Source organism: Porites lutea, chromosome 10 (assembly GCF_958299795.1).
Source record: "Porites lutea chromosome 10, jaPorLute2.1, whole genome shotgun sequence".
NCBI lineage: Eukaryota > Metazoa > Cnidaria > Anthozoa > Scleractinia > Poritidae > Porites > Porites lutea.
The window spans coordinates 27999983-28022983 of record NC_133210.1 but is presented as its reverse complement, the minus strand read 5'-3'; the positions used below and the strand labels follow the sequence as shown (position 1 = coordinate 28022983).

At 39.9% G+C, this 23001-nt stretch overlaps 3 protein-coding genes across 5 annotated transcripts in view; 1 reads left to right on the top strand and 2 right to left on the bottom strand.

The window, feature by feature from the left end:
• LOC140950229 (DNA polymerase alpha catalytic subunit-like) overlaps positions 1–20290 on the top strand; it is a 41320-nt gene extending 21030 nt beyond the window's left edge. For 2 of the 3 annotated variants that reach the window (XM_073399436.1, XM_073399434.1), the window contains 16 exons: positions 8354–8386; positions 9842–9934; positions 10476–10564; positions 10678–10712; positions 10790–10871; positions 11343–11419; positions 12128–12183; positions 12628–12756; positions 13667–13742; positions 14391–14489; positions 15135–15238; positions 16036–16116; positions 16661–16777; positions 18010–18126; positions 18436–18520; positions 19699–20290. In XM_073399436.1, the coding sequence (XP_073255537.1) occupies positions 8354–8386; positions 9842–9934; positions 10476–10564; positions 10678–10712; positions 10790–10871; positions 11343–11419; positions 12128–12183; positions 12628–12756; positions 13667–13742; positions 14391–14489; positions 15135–15238; positions 16036–16116; positions 16661–16777; positions 18010–18126; positions 18436–18520; positions 19699–19826 (1401 nt within the window). In that variant the 3' untranslated portion in view covers positions 19827–20290. The remainder of the gene's footprint in view (positions 1–8353; positions 8387–9841; positions 9935–10475; positions 10565–10677; positions 10713–10789; positions 10872–11342; positions 11420–12127; positions 12184–12627; positions 12757–13666; positions 13743–14390; positions 14490–15134; positions 15239–16035; positions 16117–16660; positions 16778–18009; positions 18127–18435; positions 18521–19698) is intronic. The other variant, XM_073399435.1, reaches the window with a different exon arrangement.
• LOC140951209 (neo-calmodulin-like) lies at positions 2033–3661 on the bottom strand. Its single transcript, XM_073400437.1, has 2 exons — positions 3158–3661; positions 2033–2481 (listed from the first exon to the last, which is right to left on the bottom strand). The coding sequence occupies exons 1-2, from the start codon at positions 3321–3323 to the stop codon at positions 2186–2188; spliced, it is 462 nt and encodes a 153-aa protein (XP_073256538.1). The 5' UTR covers positions 3324–3661; the 3' UTR covers positions 2033–2185.
• LOC140950495 (uncharacterized) lies at positions 4178–7199 on the bottom strand. Its single transcript, XM_073399730.1, has 3 exons — positions 6813–7199; positions 5426–5881; positions 4178–4773 (listed from the first exon to the last, which is right to left on the bottom strand). Exons 1-3 carry the CDS (start codon positions 6877–6879, stop codon positions 4496–4498), a joined length of 801 nt encoding a protein of 266 aa, XP_073255831.1. The 5' UTR covers positions 6880–7199; the 3' UTR covers positions 4178–4495.
• Positions 20291–23001: the final 2711 nt, after the last annotated feature.

Genomic DNA, 23001 nt, shown 5'->3' with positions numbered 1-23001 from the left:
AATTTCCTTTTTTCATTTGAGAAGAAAGTATGCCAGCTGTCTAACATTATTTATGAATTGAGTGCGATGACTTTTTTGCAAAATTATTTTTTTAAAAAAATCAAAAAAAGTTATATTTCCTTGTGTGGAAACCACCTTATACTAATTTCAAGTTGTCGAAGCCGGCATCATATCTTCGCATCTGAAAGCATAAAAGTTTTGATTGACCCCAAGTCGTAGGACACTTGATTTTTCAGGGCTATAAAAAATTAATTGATGAGAGCGGAGTGCTATAGAAGTTTACATAATATTATTTTTTTCATTATTTCTGTAGCTTTTTTATTGTACTTCCCTTAAAATTCTGACTCCTGTTAAAAGTTTTGCTCGGTTTGTTAATCCAACTTTGTTTAAACTGTTTTATTTTAGTCGGATTACCTGAACATTCACACCTTAAGAAATCTTACGACAAGTCAAACTATTAAAGAATTTTGAACGTTTGAGAAATCAAATTTCCTATCTATAATCCCCAAAATGAAAACAACTTGATCTGGAATTGAAAACAATTGCCCACCTTTTGACAATCTGATTAACTCGATCAACTACTAAAAATAAACATATTTGTTTTTTTTTTTCTGCACTAGCCGCAGCAATAGTATGGCGAAATTCTTATATATCATCTGAGTCGTTGAAAATCTGGAGAAATTCTTCAAAATCTACCCTTCCATCTCCCTTTGTATCTGCCATTTGCATCATTAAGTCTATATCTGACTCTGTATGATCAATGTGAAGTCTTCGAAGAACCCGTCTTATCCCATGCCCTTCGATGTAGCCTTTCTTTTCCGTGTCGAACTCTTGAAACACTCTTTTAAGACGTCGTTCCTTTCTCGATTCACGCAGGATTTTTTTGGAAATCTGCTGAAAAATATCATAAGATATAAGCGTGTTTGGTCGGTGTCCCAGGCCTGAAAATAAACGAGAAAAAGGAACCTTGTTAAAGCGACGAGTTGACTCGATGGCATATCCGCACTGTGAACCATTACAGTTTAATGCTAAATATCGAAATGATTTATTTAAAAATAACTAGAAATACGTGAACCTCAGGGTGGGGGGGCATAAAATGTTAGGGATGGAATGGGGAGAGAATTGCAGTAAATTATGTAGCTGGGGAGGGTAGGTTTCAACACTGGCTCTAATATTGGAAGGTGAGATGTAGTTTATCCTATTTGACCCTCCCACATGTGTAATTACAAAAAATGAGTGTGATAGAGGATTTAATCAGAGATCGAAATGATTTATTTAAAAGTAATGATCCAAAGTCGATTAAGAAGTCTCTATATAGTTAAGTCCTGGATTACTCTCTCCCGGTTGTATGTAAGGATCAAAATATCTTAGCCAGTCAGTGGAATTGTAAGCTTTTAACTAGTGTCTAACATCAAAAACTTGGGAAATTTCTTTATAGACCTAATGGTTATCAGAACGTTGTTGAAGATTCCGATAATGTGGTTTGCTGAGAAGTAACCAGTTACCGCTTACACCTTTCACTTACACCTTTTTACGCCGCAGTAAAAGATCATACTTATCGAAATTCCTTTTTTCACATCCATGTTCCCTACCTGCGTTATGAAAGTGCTCTCTCAGTTCACCTTCTCTGACATCCTCGCCAAGTTCCCTGAAAACGCCAATGAGGTCTTTAACAGTTATAAATCCGTCGGAATCTTTGTCAAATCTGACTCCTTTTAAAAGTTTTGCTCGGTTTGTTAATCCAACTTTGTTTAAACTGTTTTATTTTAGTCGGGTTACCTGAACATTCACAGCTTAAGAGATCTTACGACAATTCAAACTATAGAGTGTTTTCACTCACGTGGCCAGCATCTATGCAAATTTATTGGAACAAAAGAAAGCGTTTGCATAAGAAAGGAACTCAACTCCCACAGGACTGGTTTGGGACACCAACATGGCCGCCGTTTCATTGTTTTGGGACACCAATATGGCCGCCGTGACGTCATGTGAAAACACTCTATTAAAGAATTTTGAACGTTAGAGAAATCAAATTTCCTGTCTATAATCCCCAAAATGAAAACAACTTGTTCTGGAATTGAAAACAATTGCCCACCTTTTGACAATCTGATTAACTCGATCAACAACTAAAAATAAACATATTTGTTTTTTTCTGCACTAGCCGCAGCAATAGTATATGGCGAAATTCTTATATATCATCTGAGTCGTTGAAAATCTGGAGAAATTCTTCAAAATCTACCCTTCCATCTCCCTTTGTATCTGCCATTTGCATCATTAAGTCTATATCTGACTCTGTATGATCAATGTGAAGTCTTCGAAGAACCCGTCTTATCCCATGCCCTTCGATGTAGCCTTTCTTTTCCGTGTCGAACTCTTGAAACACTCTTTTGAGACGTCGTTCCTTTCTCGATTCACGTAGGATCTTTTTGGAAACCTGCTGAAAAATATCATAAGATATAAGCGTGTTTGGTCGGTGTCCCAGGCCTGAAAATAAACGAGAAAAAGGAAGCTTGTTCAAGCGACGAGTTGACTCGATGGCATATCACTGTGAACCGTGACAGTTTAATGCTAAATATCGAAATGATTTATTTAAAAATAACTAGAAATACGTGAACCTCGAGCGGGGATGGGGGGGGGGGGGCATAAAATGTCAGGGATGGAAGGGGGAGAGAATTGCAGTAATTTATGTAGCTGGGGAGGGTAGGTTTCAACACTGGCTCTAATATTGGAAGGTGAGATGAAGTTTATCCTATTTGACCCTCCTACATTTGTAATTACAGGAAATGGGTGTGATAGAGGATTTAATAAGAGATCGAAATGATTTATTTAAAAGTAATGATCCAAGGTCGATGAAAAAGTCTCTATCTAGTGAAGTCCTGAATTACTCTCTCACGGTTGTGTACTATGTAAGGATCAAAAGAGTAATCTTAGCCAGTCAGTGGAATTGCTAAACTGTGAGCTTTTAACTATTGTCTAACTTTAAAAACTTGGGAAATGTCTTTGTAGACCTAATAGTTATCAGAACGTGATAGAAGATTCCGATAATGTGGTTTGCTGAGAAGTAACCAGTTACCTTTTTGACCTTACAGTTGCATCTTTTTACGCCGCAGTAAAAGATCATACTTATCGAAATTCCTTTTTTCACATCCATGTCCCCTACCTGCGTTATGAAAGTGCTCTCTCAGTTCATCTTCTCTGACATCCTCGCCAAGTTCCCTGAAAACGCTAATGAGGTCTTTAACAGTTATAAATCCGTCGGAATCTTTGTCAAATTTGCGAAAAACCACTCTTATGTTTGCTTGTCGTTGGTTGTTAAATACTGACATTTTGAGGCTATCGCCAAAAACGTACAGCTATTACGAGTGCTACATCGCCCTCAGTGCAAGCTCTGTTTTATCTGAATATCTTTTTATTCGTGCAGAAGGCGGCTGGTCTTATTCGCAAAACGAGTTTCGCATTTAACGAGATGCACATTGTTAACATCGTATTCTATTGTCAAGCCAACAAAAGATGACCTAGTTCGTCTGATTTACATGCAGGTTTTTAAAAGAAGGTTAATTACTTGGATCCGAAGGTGGGCTAAGTACTGATTTTGGCCTTTCATCATGACTTCGCTTTTGTTTTCAAGCTTATGAAAATTGAATCGTTTCTTTTAAGAGTTAAAGCTGGTGGCAAAATAAAAGATAATTAAATGAAAATTGGTCACGTAGCCAATATCGTTGGAATTTTTTTAGAATAGTACACAGCTGTAAAACGAAAGAAAAGGGTTATTTTCAGTGTTTAAAATTTGATGCTTTCTAGATATGCTTTAGATTTAGATACATTGTTTTGGGACTTAATTAAAAAAAAAGTTTTAAGCGTTCAAAACTTGTCTTCGCCATTTTTCAACAAAAAGTTGCTCGGAATTATTCTTAACGTAAGTCAAATCGTCAGTTGTGAAAAATTCTTTAAATGACGTTTACCCTAGTCCCCCGCGCAACCCTTTTTGTCCCCTCAAGAAACGCAACGCCCCCCCACCCCCTCCCCCCCTCCGCTAAGAAAGGAGTAGTGGAAGGATTTTTTTAGAAAATCCCAATGAACGTTTTCCATGCAGAGAGAAATTTTATTTGTTTCGTCGTTTCCATAGAAATCTGAGAAAAAATTGGTTTCGATAACTTTGGAAAATAAACCTCCAAGCTGACGAAATATTTCAGGCTAGTTTGCTGGCTAGAAAGTACACAGATTTCTACATATTCGACATATTTTAATTTTGTTTTGTATCTTATACTTTTTTCCATAATACTTCAGTAGTATGTAATAACTTAAGCTTCAAGGTCACGTCGTTTTTTCGTTGTAATGTCCTTGCCTGCCAGCAAGCTCTCCCGTTATGGCGAGCGAAGCGAAACGCGAAACAACGCGCCCTCGCGCCCGAGTTTCCTTTCGCGTGCGTCTCTTGCGTGACTTCTCGAGACTCCCCCAAATGGACAGCCTGATCTCAGGCTAGAAATGTCCAATCCATTCAAACGTTCATCATTTTTGTGAAGTCTTCCCAACCTACGAGCCCGTCGCCATCGACGTCAGCGGCCTTTATCATGGCCTCGATCTCGTAATCTTTGAAGTCTTGACCGAGCAGCTTGAAGACTCGGTCGAGTTCAGTAACGCCTATGAAACCACTACCGTCCCGGTCGAACACCTTGAAAGATTCCAGTAAAATGTCTTCCGGATCACAGTCTTCTAGATTTTTTGTCATCAATGCGAGGAATTCTGGGAAGTCAATGGCGCCGTTACCGTCTGCATCTAAAAACGAAACATCAAGAACATATTTTAAACGTAAAATCAGAACTTAAGAGTCCCCAGATCTCATCGACAGACACGGAAAATGTAATTGGTGGCGAATTAGTCCGAGATAAATATTCTGACGAAACGATAGAGACGCGCCGTGGCTCGTTAAGGAACGAAAATTACGCCTGCGAACAAGCTCCGTGGTAAGCAGAGAGGGGGGTCTTTTCCCTCCCCCACCCCCAACCCCGATGGTTGGACATTTTGGTCGTTCAGTGTTGGTTAGCATTCATGTTCGCGCGGTTTTTTTTCTTGTAAGGCAATGTTTAAACTATACCGAAGAGCTTTTTGTGTCGACACAAAAGGCTGTCCGATATACTGTGAACACTATGCGATATGTGACTCTCCAGTTTAGAGATCCGCGTGGCGCAGATTCGCTCAGTCAGAGAAATCGCGTAGAAATCACCGTTCTTCTGTGTGAACAGAGTCCCTATCCGGTATGGTTTTCGTGCCGGCGGAAAAGCTTCCCGGTTTATTGTAAGCATTGCCTAAGTTTTTCTATCTCAGTATGTTATGTACTTTTTTTTTCCCAAAATATGAACGACGTTACTCAAAGCGTTTTTTGAAGATAACGACAGAGAGCTGGCGCAACCTTCATACTTCAGTTTACCTATTTGATTCATCATATCCATAAGCTCTGCTTCTGTTATATTATAACCAAGCGAGGTGACCAGTTTTTTCAGTTCTGTGGCGGTAATACATCCGTCGCCATTGTTATCAAAAACATGGAAGGCTTCCTTTATCTCACGAATTTGATCAGGAGTTAATTTCACTGACTTCAAGATCTCTTCTTCGTATTTCGACGCTCGGTGTAGGTAACTGTTGCTTTGTTTACTTGACGCCCGCTTGTCTTTTCTTTGGGACTTGTTTTCGGCCTCTTCGGCGAATAAATCTTCGTCCTCTGACAACGAAAGCCGATCGCTTTCCGATTCGTCCAGTGTGTTTTCGGTGAGTTCCGAGGTCGACAATCGGGCACTCGTCGCTGATTGTCGGCTGGAGGACTCGCTGTTTCGCGTTTTGGTAAAACTGAGATTTTTGTCGTCTGTTGTTTCTTTGAGATTTCTCTCTGAAATATAAAAATAAGTAAGCAAACACTAAAATAAAAACTAAAGTAAGTTTATTTACGGGCGTTTGTTATACCTTGAAATGTAAACCAATTTTTCACCTAGATAACAACATTTGACTTTGCAAACATTGGTATGCAGTGTTACAGTACAGTAAAACCCGCTTATAAGAAACCTTCGTTTCTCCAGCTTTTCCAAAAACGTTATTTGCTTAATACAGTACTGTAAGGATTTTAGTTTCATGAAATAATACTACTTCTCAAACTTAAAGGTCACGAGAAAACAGAAATAATCAACAACTGAAAAAAGTCTTGATTATTAAAACAAATTCTCTACATTAATACCATAGGAAATGTACGAAACAGAGTGTGGAGAATTGCATGCTGATCTCAGTAGAGCCCGTTAAGGGTTAACAAGGGTTTTATGTTTTCACGCCTTTTTTCTTGTTCAGGTTCAAACATCGAAGAACTCCCTTAATCATAAAGTCTTAAAACTGTTTTGGAAACCCGAGTGGCACAGCACCACAGGGAAGCACCGACTGCTCGGCCTGGAAACCTGTTTTTCGAGAGTATAAACCTACACTTCCTAGAAATTCGTCGCTATACAGTCATGAGCTGTATCTTAACCGAGATATGAATGCTGTTTGTTTATCGCAGTAGGACTATCACAGTTGGTTAGTGCGCGGCCTTCTGTACGAGACTGGTCCCGAATTCTATTCTCTGGTTTGACCTCAAAACCTTTTCTCGACGTCTTTCGTTTCTGTGTAGCTTGAAAATACCGTAAAACGAAGCACGGGTTAATTGAGCGTACCGTCGACCACAGCTTTGTTAATCAGACGATGCCTATTTCAAGCTACTGCCCTTAAATAAAGAAAGCTTTACCGTAAACTAAGTCCTACCGTAGCGACAGAATTAAGCCTACCACTTCTCTTACCTTCGGGTAAGCTGGTTTCACCACTTTCGGGTTCTTCCACTATGGACGTATAACGGCGATGCAACATAGTATTGATAAAATATTTTTAGATACTTTCAAAACATCTGCTTCTTCAAGTGCCACTCAAAGACTTCGTGCCTTCTGCAGCTTTTTTTGTTTTGTTGATTAAACGGATAGCTTCTCAGCTCCTCGCTTTGGTTGCATACCCGATATTTTTTGTCAACTGTACGCGTTGTAGCAGTTAATCATTGCACCAGTGTCAATGAAATATTTAATCCCCTTGTTATTTATTTGCACGACTTGACCAATTGGACATTTCGCAATTAAAGTTTAATTGCCTTTCAAAAGAACTCGACCAAATTCCATTATTGTCACGAGAAAAGTTCAGAGTGCTCGTATGAGTTATACCATTGTGCTTTGTTTCAGTTTTCAAAAACCTTTAAAATTGCCTTCATCTCCAGCTTTCTTGAGCAAAGATTTTACAGCAAATCGATAAAATATCAGTAAACGATTCTTCATGCTCCGTGATGGGTAACTATTTAAATTCATTTATTATACCTTGTGTTTCTTTACCTGACTTATTAAATGCAAATTTAGAAGTTGAAATCTTCCGGAAAGTAAACAATATCAAAGACCTTTTGTTTTGCCATGGCATTTTCTTTCAAAATCGAAGGCGTTAGTGATCTTTTTATTGCCAGAGGAGGTCATGTGGTCGCCCGTTTTATCTTATCCATAGTTTTTGATACATTTGATAGTTTTGCCCCCGGGGGGGGGGGGGGGGGCACTCCCTATAATGGCCTATACGGGAAGGCTCCTTCAGAAAGGGATACCTCTTTCACCCTTAAAGTACGGTCAAACCCCGCAAATATGGGCACTTAAAGGGCTGTCCGTATTAGACGTATTAACCGGGTTGAATTTTGAGAAAATGTGAGGGCTTACGTTCCCCCGGGACAAGGAAAACTGTCCGTGATAACGAGGTGTCCGTATATCATGGTAGCAAAATTTTTGGATGACAACAAACCGATAAAGTCACTTAAAAATCTATTCACACTATTTCAAACTTCACCGATCTTATTCAGTTTCATTAAATTTGGCAAATCCTGGCGAAATTTTCTTTGGGCCACATCTATCATTATCTAAGTTTAGAAAAAGGAAGTGAAAATTTTTGTGTTGTGTTCATGTATATTACTAGATGAAGCGGGCTCGTGAAATTAGGAAGTTTTCATGTCGTAGTGGTGCAACCATGGCAAGGAAATGTACAAAATAGCGTGGTTCACGTGCAAAGTTGTTGTTTGTTAATGTAAACATTTTATTTTTTTGCCGTTCTCCTTGCCGTCACCATCGTCGTTGGTTTTGTTGTCAACCAGAAATAGTGCTACCATGGTAACGTGACGTCACACTTCTCCTCTCTATACGGGCACTGTCTTTGGTCCTGTCGATGGGACCCTGTGAGTTACAGGGTTCCATCGATAGTGAAGACTGTCGTTTACAAACTAATGTTACTAATTTATTTTATTTTACACATTTCTTTATCATTATAGATTTTGATGAAAACCAAGGAACTTGTTCAAAACGTAAGAGACTTTCTCAAATAGCAGTCCATCATCAGACAACCTTATTTGTTGCCAGACGTTATGTCCGGACGAGGTTGATGCCAAAGACTACGGGTCGGTTATTTAAACGAAGTCTAACTTAGACCGCGGTTTAGGAGATCTTTGCACCTCCAGATCTCTTCCTTAGTGGATTATTCAAGAAGAAAAATGCTTTTCTAGTCTAAGCCATAAGCTTTCATGAAATTGTTCACGATAGATGGTGCTTAGATTAAAGCGTTCGGCAAACTGAAAATGGCTTAGAACGCGGTTTTGTTAAACACTGGCTAATTTTCGTTTAAATAACTGGCCCTTCAGTTTCATGCTGATGAATAAAATGTTTATCTATTTTGGGCGGAAGTAAATTGCCGCACCAACAGAATATAATTAGGGAGTTTAAGCAACGAAGACCGCAACGGCAGCGAAAATTTCACCCGAAAAGTGAATCCGCGCTGCTTCAAACTTCATCGCTCTTATTCCAACTCTTTCAATTTTATAAAATTTTGGCGATTTTTTCGGAGTTGAATTCCAAAGAACTGTACCAAAGTTCAGGAAAAGAAAAAGAAAGTTGTTGTCTTGTGTTCCCGTCCTCGACAAAACGTGAAATTATGCACTTTCACGTTGGAGCTGTCCAACGACGGCAAAAAATGTACAAAAAAGCGTGATCACGCTCAGAGTTTTTGTTTTGCCAATCTAAGAGCCTGTTTACATGGAGGTTGGGGACCCCAGGTAGGTGAGGTAACATGCGGCGGGTTCCCCACCTATCATGTAAACGTGATCAAGTTAAAATGAGAGATTATATGGACAGGCGGATAACCTCACCTCCCTGGGGTCCCCCACCCCCCTGTAAACAGGCCCTAAAGCTATTGCTTTTATGCTGTTCTCGTTGATGTGGTCCTCGTCGTCGCTTAAGGTCTCTAGGGAGCTTATTAAGCGACGACGACGGCGATGTCAACGAGAACGTCAGACGTTCTCGTTGCCACCGCCGTCGTCTTTGCTTAAGTTCCCTATTGTTGCAGTGAACGGCAGTAAACAGTCTACCTTCGAATCATGCGCCCACCATGGACAATTTTCTGTAAAGATGCGCAGTGCGTTCTTGACCGAGTCTGACCATAATATTGGTGACTTGGCCAAACATATGTATTTTTAGAAAGAAAAATTAGTTCAGCTTTATTAGAGCACTGAAGAGTTAAAGTTCTTCTGTAATGCCTATAACTAGTTCTTCCATGGTGTCTGGACTTTTGATCAATAAACCTTTGGGATCATCATACGTTTCTGGGAAACTGCCCACTTGCCCCTTCCCTAAGCCAACATTAACACTTACTTCTCACTAAGGGCAAAATGTTGGCTTATGGGAGGGGTAGGTAGGCAGTTTCCCTAAAACGTATAATGATCCAAACTGTTCTCATGTCATTAACTTATCGTTTATATTGTTTTTAGATGGGTCTTGATGTGATTTATGGTGATACAGACTCCATTATGATCAACACGAATTCTAATGATCTCGCTGAAGTCCGCAAGATAGGCAACAAGGTGCGTGTACTTTCAGGTCTTCGAAGGGGTTAAATCATAGGAGCGATACAGTAAAAACCGACGTATAAGAACCTACGTTTTTCAAGGCAAGGCCAAGAAGGTTCTTATAAAAATGGTGCTAACTGGAAAATTAATACAAAATTACCTTTTAATTCGAATAAGCGGCCAACCTCGAATTAGCGCCCACCTCAAATAAGCCTCGAATTAGCGTATCAAATGATCTACATTTATGTCTGCAGTAGAAGGAAAAAGTAAACTCTTAATTGAGCAAGCTTGTGCTTTACTATTATCTCATTCGGGAGCCAGGAAGGAGCACCAATGCGCCTCCCACTTATGTAGCCCGGGTTCAAATCCCGGCGTCGAGGTTTTTCTCCGGGTGCTCCTGTTTTCCCCTGTCGTCAACAACCAACATTTCCAAATTCCAATTCGACGAGGAATCAGGTAGACGAAGAAGTGAACTACTAAGTGGATGTGCTACCTTTAAAGCATTATTTATTTATAAAACTGTAATGTAACAGTGGCCTTGTTTTTTGTATTTTAGGTGAAAAATGAGGTGAACAAGCTTTACCGATTACTTGAGATCGACATTGATGGCATTTTCAAGTCCATGCTTCTACTGAAAAAGAAGAAGTAAGTACTATACAACGGAGAAGACAGCATCATCAATTAGTCACGTTCCTCTTCATTTTTTGATCTTTTTTGCATGTGCTTCTAGCACTCATCTTTATATACTCTTTTTTAAGGTATGCTGCCATCAGTATTTCTGAAAATGAGGATGGTAAGTTAATAATCAAGTGTTTTTGTAAGCTTTTTTTTTTCACTTCTCGTCGATACAAATATATCTCATCTTTTCAGGCACCCTTAATGAAGTGAAAGAAATGAAGGGTCTGGATATCGTGAGAAGGGACTGGTGCGACCTCGCAAAGGATGCTGGGAAGTAAGCTCTTGTTCCATCAATTAAATAGGCTGTTTCCAGTTCCAAAAACTCTGTATTTCGAAGTGAGGCTCAGTGTAAAACCTTTTATGTGAAAATGAGTTAAATTTACATGAGAATTAAAAATCATGTTCATGTTAATGGTTTCGCACATAGCCTCGCTTTGAAACAGAGGCTTGAGGTAACTCAAAAATGGCCCATTATTGTTTTGTAAAGGTACAACAGTCTGAAAAAGATCTTCAAAATATCATCGATTGTTGAACGAGACTAACTTGAAAAGAGAACGGCTGTGGGCTGTAAGAAAATCAATGGGAGAAAGAGCCAAACAAGTGTTAGAAAAAGAACCGAAACGAAAGACAACAAGTTGAATTCCTTTATGGAAAGCGTCATTCAAATAAGCAAGGGACAAAATTGAATTTTAACTCTGAATGCCCTATAATTTGTTACTAAATATGTTGCAACACTCTATTGTAGCTATGTTCTGGCTCAAATCCTTTCTTCACAAGCCCGTGAGACTATTGTGGAAAACATTCATGACTACCTCATGTCAGGTATGGCGGCTGCCTTGTGGCTACCATTCGTGTTAACGTTTATTACTCTTTGAACAATGACTTGGTGGAATCTTTTTAATGTTCGACACTTAACCCTATAACATTTTGTGCATCCTACTGATAAACAGTTACGACTTATACATCTTACCAGCAACAACAATTTGCCGTCTGTCCTCTTCGAATAGACCTCTTATAGACCATCACGTTTGGCTCACCTCGCAGGAAAAGGTACGCTCCTGCGTGGCAGGCGTTTATAGGGGAAGGGAAGAGGTGAATTCGGGCGCGCGAGGAGAGTAAATAGGCAACATGAGCTTAAAGCGTCATTGCAGGCGCTCACTATTTCCCCCTCCTCGCGCGCCCGAGTTCCCTCTTCCCCTTCCCCAATTAACGCCTACTACGCAGGCTAGAAAAGGCGCGAAAAACCTGCATCCGTTGCCAAGCGCGGGAAAGTTTGCGCCAGGTAACGGCCTCATGTACAAAATGTGGAAAAATATGTTCCGGGTCGTTACGTTCAGCTGTTATGAGTGTAATAACTACACTGTTCTGTTTTATAAGTTTGATGTTTCCCAGGCAGGGGAAGAGAAAATATTATCAAATAGATGTCCCTGTCTTCATTAAGCTTAAATCTGTGTTCCTTTTTTTTTCTGACTTTCTTTCCTGTGATTTTTCTTGTGTTTTATGGTTTTGATTTTTTTTCTCATTCGTCAGTTGGAGAAAACGTTGCGGAGGGAAAGGTCGACATTCAGAAGTTCGTCATTAATAAGGTTTGATATCTTTGTTTAAGTCATAAACTTGAAAAAAAAAACAAAAAACCTTTGACTCTGACTTATAATCTTTTTGTATATTTTACGGCTTTGGGAATGATAACTAAAAAACTACAACTACAGCTCTCTTTACTAGGTAACACCGCCTACAACGAAAGCGAAAGTTGCCTAGATCGAGGTGATAGACCTGGGCCCTACAACACGTGACTGTCATGGTATAGTGTAGGGCGGGCGCTGGATGTATATCGCGTCATTCACCCACCCCCTCCCACCCCACCCTAGACCAATAACCGAGAAAATGAGAAAAAATGCAGTCTTAGCCCAAAGGTCGGTATTTTGTAGATTCCGTTTTTTTCAGATTTAACGCTTTAATTTTCGCAGAAGGGCTTGTTTCCTGAACATACTATATGCGTTTTTGACATGTTACTTATCATTTAATTGCAGCAATTGACCAAATCTCCACATGACTACCCGGACAAGAAATCACTGGCTCATGTTAACGTTGCTTTGCGCATGCTCAGCAAGGGAAGAAAAGTGAACCCTGGTGACACTATCCCATACGTCATTTGCGACGTAAGTACATAGTCTGTGCTTATTTTGCTGGCTTTCGGGAATTCGAACAAAAAAACGATACTACTGCAAAGCCGAACATAACAACGTGTATTGACTTTTTATAACAATATTTCCTCTGGCCATACCAGCCTTCTTCAAGTTTACAGATGTTACTGAATTCTAATAGGAATTACAATATTATATAGATGGAGAAGGTCGCAATAAAAATTGTCTAAAAGGGAGAGGCGGAAATGACGTACAACATAAAAAAGGAAACAAAAACTTTTTAGGATATCTAGCCGAACTTTTGAAAACCAACCTAACGAAATTTGCCGTCATTTGAGTGAAAAGGCGTCAAAAGGCAGGTTCCTTGGGCCCGAGAAGCTCCAAAATCACACTAACGAAAATGAATTCTCCTGAGATGACGTCACAGACAAGTTCTCCACCCCAGCTCCCTTAATTAACGCACTCGCAGGATGTCTGCGTTCCATTTTTACATCTTCCATAATACACCTTGATTGCCCCCCCCCCCAAAAAAAAAAAAAAAAAATTTTCATAAGCATTGTCTTCAATTCTCTTTGGACGACTGTAATACCCAGGAGAATTTGAAAACAAACGCTATGCAAATTGTTGGGGTGGAGGGGCAAACAAGATGTGCAAATGGTGAATAGTCTCTTCATTCACGTGGTAGAAAACGGCCTCGCGGGACCCCTCGCGGGACACCTCGCGGGATAGCAAGAGACTCATTGGGACAAGATTGTTTGTCTTGTCTCAGTGCGACCTTTGCTCTCCAGCATGGCGGTTTTGTACCACGTGGATGGCTAGCTGCAAAGGTCCCATAGGATATCGCTCAACATCAAACAGAGAAGGAAACCCTGGAATTTTACCAATCGCTTAGTTAAATAATTTTTTTCCAAACTGTTTCCTTCAGGACGGTTCCACCTTAGCTGCAAGTCAGCGAGCTTATCATCCGGACGAGTTCTGCAAATCTGAAACACTCAAGATCGGTATCCTTTAAATTTATTACCGTTATTAAGAACAAAACCGAAAAAGACACAGGCTCCTTTTATTTAGCATTGAGAAAACAGCCGACGTTTCGCGACGCCACCACTGTTTTTCGCGCAAAGTGACGTCAGAAGAAACGCGAGCAGAAATTCCATTCTGATGACGTGTCACTACCCAGATCTAGCTTCTGATTGGATGAAGTAAATTTCCAACCAGTCAGAAGCAGTACCCAGATCTGGTTAGCAACGCGTCCTTAGCATTAAATCTCTGCGTTCGTCCCTCAAACATCATTGGTGGCATCACGAAATATCTGCTGTTTTCTCAGGCTACGATGGGTGCTTAAAGACGAAGGTCGGTTCTACCCTGGATATTCTATTGTTATTTATGACATGATAATAAAGTGTGGGAATAAGCCTAAAACAGGGCGAAAGCAACTCGGGCAGGATCACCTCCGACTTATTCGTTGGATGGGAGGGTGGACGAACAGTCTCTTACCTTCCGCGACCTAGAGAAGAGTGGTGGACTAAAACACTGGTAGCTTCTTTTTTTAAGTCTTATATGCATAATTCCCAGGGTATTAATTAGCAATTCAAATCGAGTTACCAATGCAAGTCGGTTGTTTTTCACTCCTTGACGTATTTACATCCTAGATGTGAAATACTATCTCGCTAATCAGGTTCACCCGGTTGTAGCTCGTTTGTGCGATCCCATCGACGGCACCGATGCAGCTCATATTGCCCAGTGTTTAGGTAAGTGAATGGGCGATTTAACTCCGCGGCTAGAAAACGCCTTGCAATGCATCTAAACAAAATGTGTCCACTGATTAAGTCTGTTTAAAGTATTAACTTCTTTAGTGTTTTCTTGTATATTGCAACAACGGAATGACCTGATATCTCAGTTTTATTCTCCCTAGAAGCCTCGGCTATCTCTTTCTTTAGGGTAAAAACTCAAAGGCGGTCTATCCGTATTTGTGGCTTCTGGCACGGACAACTTTGCCTCTACTCCTACACCGGAAGCAGTTTTTCTTAAGTTCTCTACTTGCTATCTCTCGTCTCATTGGTTCAGAGCCTACAGTTAATTTTGGAAGTCAGCGCAACCTTCAAATCTGTTAGTTGCGTGCGCAATGCGTGATTTCCAAGAGCAATGTCAAATTGTGTTTTGCGCGACGGTTCGTTTGTCGTTATTTTCTTTATTTCTTACCATTCAAACGGCTACACTGAATTTTTTTATTGTTGGTTTTTCTTTTCAACGATCAGCATCGTTATACGACAACCCTGTAAAGACGACGAGATTTCCGTGACCGTAGAATTAACGGGTTTTTACTGTACATTGAGATTCCCGTGAAACTGAATGTTTAAAAAGTTTATCACCATTTTTTTTTCTTTGCTGCGCAGGCCTGGATCCTTCTGGTTATCGTGGCAGCTCTGCCCTTCATGATGATGAAAATGACGCGTTGCTTGGTGGCCAGGCTCAGATGACAGACGAGGAAAGGTTTAAGGTCGGTTTAACTATAAACACCCCCCCCCCCCCCCCCCCGCATCCCCTCCCCAGAAATGATCAAAGTCAAAATTTTACAAAATTTCCCAATTTAATTTTGTTAAATGATGAACACCAGATAACAGCATATGAGAATACTGAAGGGGTTTCATTTGAATAGTAGCACCATAGGATTTTGTCTACGGATTCAAATCATCATCAGCATCATACATTATCACCTTTATTTATCCTCAGATTTACAGTGTAGCTCTTTAAGCTAATATCTCCGAAATATAAGAAAATAAATCATTAGCCTAAAATAAATAATGAAATAAAATAAAATAAATGAAAGGAAGTTAGAAGTTGGAACTACATACTAAATAAATGGTACCATGTGAAAGTAATGCTGCGAAGAGGTTTCATTTGAATAGTAACACCATAGCATTTCATCCACAGACTCAAAAGTTAGAACTACATACTTAATATATAGTACCATGTGAAAGTACTGCTGAAGAGATTTCATGTGAATGGTAACACCATAGGATTTTATCCACAGACTCAAAAGTTAGAACCGCCTCCGTCTCGATCAGTCAATCTGGGAATTAAGGTGAAAGAAATGTTCTGGACTGAGACGTTTCGTTTTAACGTAAAGTGGATTGTGTCTATGACAATCGGCATGCTCTAAACTCCACAAGACCGGAACACAAAATTTGAGGGCGGCAGATAAACAAGGGGCATCATGGTCTTTGTGAAACAGGTGATTAGGTAAAAACACAAATAGAAACCCTAACCCTAATCTGTACCTTCTTTTTTCTCAAGGATTGTGAACGATTTATAGTCAAGTGTAAACGCTCCAGCTGTGGTCAAGAGACGACCCTTGAACTCCTCTTTAAAGGCGCCGTAAGTACACTTTTAACAGTTAATGTTCATTTACAGTTTAACATCAAATGATATTTTTCCTTCAGTCATAGAGCTTATAATTTACACTATTCAGGGGTATAAGGTTAAGCACATTCAATGCATGAGTTATAGCTGAACAGGGATCTGTAAATTAAAGTCAAATCAGCAATTTTCCATTTTCGAAAACCAGCGATGTCGATCCCAAGCCTTTAGCAGAGGTAGGTGTAGTTTATGCTCTGGATTAAGGATTACCAACAGGGAAAAGGTACATAACAGTTCAAAAACAGATTTAACAAGCTTTTAAAACATTTATAATTGTTGTTTTTATTGAAGCAACCAAACGAAGCACATTACAAGGTTGTATAGTTGAAAAACCACAAGTGCACAACATTTGTGGAGATACGCTCGTGGTTACAGAATTTATGGAAACTTGAAGTTCTTTAAGTTTAAACTTTTTCAAATTCGTTTAGTAAGATAAGGACCTAAAACTGAACGTATAAAGTTTTAGGTCTTAAATTAATACTTCGCACCAATTTTTTTGTAGTCGAACGCACTGGCAGTCAACGATACATGTCCCGGATGTAACAATCAGTACAGCGCCGGCGCAGTTTCCAACCAGTTGAACGTTGCCATGCGCAGACACATCAAGGAATACTACATGGTAACTGAAGCAATTTTGTGAAGTGCTCACTTTTTGCAACTGCAATTGTATACAGTGGAACGTCGATTTTATTAAATAAGTGCCAAGGGACAGGGGAAAGTTGTTCGTTATATCGAAAACCTCGATATCACCTCGACCCAAGTTTTATCCTTTCGCATTCATCTTTAGCTATCTTTCGGTCACATGCTAACATTTATTCGTTACATCGAGGTATATTTTACGTTTGCGTTTCTGGATTGTGTTCGTTATAACGACGATTTCGGTAAATCGAGTTTCTGTTCTATACATTTTACTGTAATTTTGGCGGGGCTGATGAAAATCGTTCTTTATACTGAGGACTTCGTTATATAGAGGTTCGTTAAATCGAAGTTCCACTATAATAAAAATAACAAAGTAACTCGTATGGCTTTTTTTGTGGGTTATGCACCAAGGAGAAAGAATTAGCACTTAGTCGGTTATTGCACGGCCTTCTGTGCAGGAGGGTCCGAGTTCGATTCCCAGATGTGACCCCAAATCCTTCTTTCAACTTTTTTTTTTTTCGTGTAGCTTTAAAAACCCTTTAAACGGAGCACTGATGGAGAGCATGGCCCAGTTGTTCGAAGGCCGATTAGCGCTAATCCAGGGTTAAATTTTAACCTGGGTTTCTTTTCTTTTGTTCAAAAGCATTTTCCCGGGGAATTTTCTCTCTCTTTTTTAGAGCATCCAATCATCAATTGTAGGCAAAAAGAATATGAAATCAAATTTCACACTAACCTTGGGTTTACTTAACCGTGCTTTGAACAACCCGGCCCAGGAAGTAAATATGAGCTAACGACGTAAACTAAGGAGGATTTTTATATCTCTACCTATTTATATGCACTGTTTGCTTAAATGAATAATACATCCTCAAATGCGACCTTTGTTGGAGTAGCAAGAATGCTACCATCAGCAAGTGTCGTACCCGAGAGGGGTTTGATAATGATGCTAATCTTAAGGATATTTCCCTCAGTTAGTAAAGGACCTTTTTAGCCGTATGTTTTGTTTTCCCTATTTAGACCCTTGACCTTAAATTGTACAAGAATTGTTTCTTAACCTTGCCTAAACAAGTTTGTGCGTTCTCTTCAGTAACAATACGAAGATGGCTGTGAACAGTCTCTTTTTTGAAAAATTCCTTCGTCATTTTGTTGTTGATTTTTATCCGGCTTCGAAGACATAGAAATTAAAACTATCCCACATTATAACTATTCGCACAGGGTTGGCAGAAATGCGAGGACCCGTCCTGTGGTTACAGCACACGTCAAGTACCCCTGACACGTCAACGAGGCGCCCCTATGTGCCCACAATGTTTCAGGGCCCACTTGCATGCAGTGGTGAGTATAAAACTAAAACAGAGACAACTATGACCGTGCAAAATTTTTCTTTGACTCTGTTGGTATTATCAGCTAAAACTATGTTCAAACGGACGGGGTCAACAATGTTTGAAGTTGTTACGTCCGTGTTGGCAGTGGAGTGCACACGGATGTAACAACTCCCAACAATGTTAGTACCTGCAGTGCATCGTGGGAAGGATACAACCCATAAGACTTTGAAGACCATAAGTAATCCGCGTGCGTGGCCCCAACAATTTAACATTTCGTGGTCCAGCTCCTTCAGTGGTTGCCAATTTGTTTTGTTTTCAGTACTCCGACACAGCGCTGTACACTCAGCTATTGTATTTCTCCCGCTTGTTTGACTTCGATCACGCCGTGAAAAACGCAAAAACAGGTCAGTATTTTGAGAAAGTGTTGAGTGTGAGTAAAATGTTATTTACCCACGGTAGTTTCATCAAATAACTTTACAATAAAGTATCTATTCTTCTCAAAAGCCGTGCTTAAGAAATTAAATTACATAAAAATATGTTTTATATCTAAAACTAAAGCGGCTAAGAATAGATCGCGCACTCTATAAACTAAGAAAGGAGAGAATTTATAATGGTTGACTGAGATAGTATGTACGACCTGATCTTCGCCTTGAATCTTGCAGAAAAGTCTCTTTCTTTGAACAAGAAGGGAGGGAACCCCAAAGCTCAACAGCCGCAAAAGCAAAACTATTCTTAAAATAGTTTGTTCTTGCTTTGGGCAGGTACAAGGGCATCTTAACCTTCAAGGGTTGACGTAAAACCGAGCGCCCATTTCTTGCGTCAACACTTACGTTTCTGCTTGCGTTCGCTTTTCACGCGTGTTAACGGGAACAACTCAAACGCAAGCACAAATGCAAGGTGGAAAGTGCTCAACTGTCATGTTGGGTTACAGAATGATCAAGTGCTCTTTTGTATCTCTGTGCCTGTGTTTGCGTTGGACGTGGGAACTTGTCTACCTCGTTCCTAGGCGTCTCAAGTGTGTTGGGAAAACGGAACACGCGACTTCAAGCGAGAGTATCGCGCAATGGACCATGGGAACGTTTACAGTTGACTCAAAAGGCGCTGGGAAGGGTGAACGCCTTTCCCATGATACTATGATCCAGTCGCTCTCCAATCCGCCAGAACGCACCTGGGTACGAGGCATGGAACTTGTGCTTCCGCTGGCCAAACAAATATTAAATGTTTCCAAGGAAGTTGTAGAAAGTGCAACTTTTGTCCACACCATAGAATAAAAAAATCTTTATTATTATTATTATTATAATTATTATAATTGTTATTAGTAGTTTTTTAGATAGTCATTTTACGACAATTCTCTTTCGTACACAAGAAGAATGTACATAGGGTATATATTTTAATATTCATATTCTTGAATCTGTAAATAGTCTATTTTTTATAAAGTTATTTTATATTTAAAATATATATATATTATTATTATTATCATTATTATTATTATTATTATTATTATTATTATTTACTCATTTATTTGATTTGACTTTTAAACAATCTGTTCAAATTCTTTTCGTCTGTTTCTTTTTTTTTATAGCTGTTGGCGTAACACAGACTACGAAGTCATTTTACAAAGCTGTGCACTCAGTGATTACCAAAGTCCTAACTGCTAATGGTTACTCTGAAGTGAACCTTTCGAAATTGTTTAGTAGTTTCTTCGTGTAGAAACAGTGAAAAAGTTCATACCCTCCATTAGCCAATCAGAAGCAAAGCCTATATCAGTGATGCGTTGCGCGCGGTTGCCGCGCTTTGCTCTGATTGGTTGGTTAAGGCTAGTTTCTCTCATGTGCACTTTTCCACGATTTCGTCTAATTGCCAGTTTTCCCGCTAGTCAATCAGTTCCCCGCCTTAGCAACCTGACCAATTTGTACGTTGTTTTCATTCGCTTAGCGAGTACTTTAATTATTCTACAATAACAATATTGGCAAGTAATTAGATGGAAAACAACGCTTTGAAAGCAATCCTATAATTGAACAAAGAATTACGTGCTTATTTCCTAATGTATATAAGTGTGCTTTCTTTTAAGGTCAAGACTATACGTCTGTAGATGTCTCCTTATAACAGCACGTTTAATCACGTCGCCCGTGCAATGTTTTTTCCAATTTATCTAAATAAAATTTGTTTAAGAATTTCAGCCTTGCTCTAATTGATTTTAAAAGAATCATTGAAATCTGTTCTTATAGGATGTTCATTATAGGAGTTGTTTGCCTGTTGAAAGTTTTATTTCCGAATAATCTCCGACAGACAAAGACAACGTTTTGGCGAGCACCTTCGGAGCATCGAGAAGAACTTGCCTGGTTTTCCTGCCGCTGTGTATTTTACACGGCTGGTCACTCCATTAACGACGCTCTTGCTCTGCAGGGAAAACGCGCAACGGGTGCGCCTGGTGATGCGCCTTCCGTTTCCTCTAGACTGCGCGCAGAGCCCCCGCGCACTTAAAAGGTTTTAATTTTCACTTCCTAAGCGTACATAAAAACCTTGCACCGGTTCTAACGTACTTGCAATGCCACTGATGAAAAGCCAGGCCCGAAACGTTGGAAAACAACTTGAGGTAAAACAGGAACTTTTGCTCCTATTTTACATTTTAATGAACAATTACTTGGTTTATATATCACTATGGGATACTGAGCATGCGCAAAAGGTAAAGATGCTTTTTGTCAAAGGAAATCTTATAAAATGATATCAATTGACATAATTGAGGCCCATTTCTTTCCAGGGGCCGGCTACGCGCGCTTCCTCGGAATTTCTCCCTCAACCCTAAAAATCCCGCGCCTGCTTTGCAGGCTATAATTGGAGGATTGAAAAAGTACAGTTTTTGCAATCCCTATGATCTTTTTACCATATGTGCTATCAGGCGCTCTGTGGATTATAAACAAGTTCTCTTCTGTTCTGTTCTAGAAACAGGAAGCCAGAGAACCCTTACCAGTAATCCGGATCAAGGTCATGGGTCGATTCCCATTGGGAGCTGAGAAAGTTCCTGTTCTTCGGAGAAACAGTCGAATTCTTGCGAGGCTGGTACTCGGAGAGGGGGGGGACTCCCCAAGAAAAAGACCGGGATTCTCGTCGTCTCGCTTTTATAGGGGTGAAAAATTGCAGATCTCGGCCTCACTTGGGGTGTGCAGGACTGAAAGCACGATTAACCCCTGCTGAGAGCCAAGATTTTTAGCCATAGGTCTGTTTCGTGCGACTCTTGCCTGTTTCTCACCCATGTTTTATTTTTCCCACTATCTTTCAGACCTGACGCAGAATTAATTACCTTATTTTGTGCCATACTGATAAAGTGCAGGCACGTTAATGCATTTTCTTAGCTTTCCAGAAGCTGATTGATTTGTTGCCACTTGGAAGAAGAGCTTAAAATTAATCACATTTAACTTTTTCTCAGGAGATGTTGAGTAGAGGAGAAATTTTGTGGTTACATACCTAATTTTAGATTAAACCATTCCCTGTTAAAGATCAAAATGTTTAAAATCTGTTCCCATTTTCACAAGTAAGTCACAAAAGCTTAAAAGCCTAAAGTCAACTGACATACCCTGAGAGAGTACTTCCCCCTTCCCCCCCTCCCCCCCCCCCCGACCCTTATCTGGCTGCTTGGTTATAAAGATTGCGCTTTTTCTGGTAAATACCCTGTCACTCGATTGTGACGATTGTCATTTCTGTTGTAATAAAATCCACAAAATCAACGATATGATTCCCTTTCTTAAGACAGAGGTCACAGCGGTAATACTTTAGAATGCCTTACAATCATGTTGCTTATTTCACAGGAAAGAATCGCTTTAAGGGACTTATCGTCATTCACTTCATTTTCTTCAGACCTTAACCGCACTTCATGAACAAGGTTTGTGGTATGTTTCATGTAGGATAAGCTAGGTGGCTAGATGGCATTTGCCATGATCAAAAAACAAAACAAATGTACGTACGGTGTCGTACTACGATTCCTATTGCTGATAGCCTGCGAAAACATCCGTTTCTCCTCGCTCTTCGCCGCTGGACTCCACTGACCAACACCTGAAAAGTGTGTGACTCAAAATTACTCTTTTCTTCTTTATAGCATAACATAATATTAGCATAATAATACATTATAACAAGGATTTACGGTACAAGTGAAAATGAACGAAGAATTTAGTGGACGTGGACCGGGGACGAGAGCTCGGGAGAATAGGGGGTTGGAGCACTGGGAAGGGTTTGGGAGATGGGAGAGGAAAGGATGGGAGATGGGAGTTCTAAAAGGGTGGAAAGCAGGAGAAAAAGGGGGAAATTACCCAGCACTGCTTAAATTTGCAATCGAAAAATGGCTAAATGACAGTAAATATAAACGGAAAAAATTTTGCACGACGTTTCGAAAAGGAGGTAGCCTGTTCCAGGCGTTCAGATAGCGGGGAGCGGTGCTAAGTAAAAAGGAAGGCGAAAAAATAAAAGCGAGGGAGGGGTCCCCAGTCCCCCTCTATTTTTCATCGCTTTCTTTACTTCGCACCGCTCTCCACTATCTGAACGCTTGGAACAGGCTAAAAAGAAGGTTGCCAAGAAAAAAAAGAGGAGGAAAAAACTAATATACGAAACAAAACTGGCTGGTAAGACGGCGAAACTAAACTGCACATTGACAAGCACCACTACAACAAAAACTACGGATACAAAGCGGTAAGAAGACAGGACTTTTGCCATACGAACACTGGTCTACAGAAAAAGTGTATAAAAGACAGGGCTAATAACGTACGAAAAAGCTGGCAATTTTTGTGCTTTATCAAAATAGAAGTTAGTTTGCGCTACTGAACACTTCGAAGAACAGGCATTGCTTAGACTCATTGCCAAAACAAATTGAGTTGATCCAGGGCTTATCCTGGAA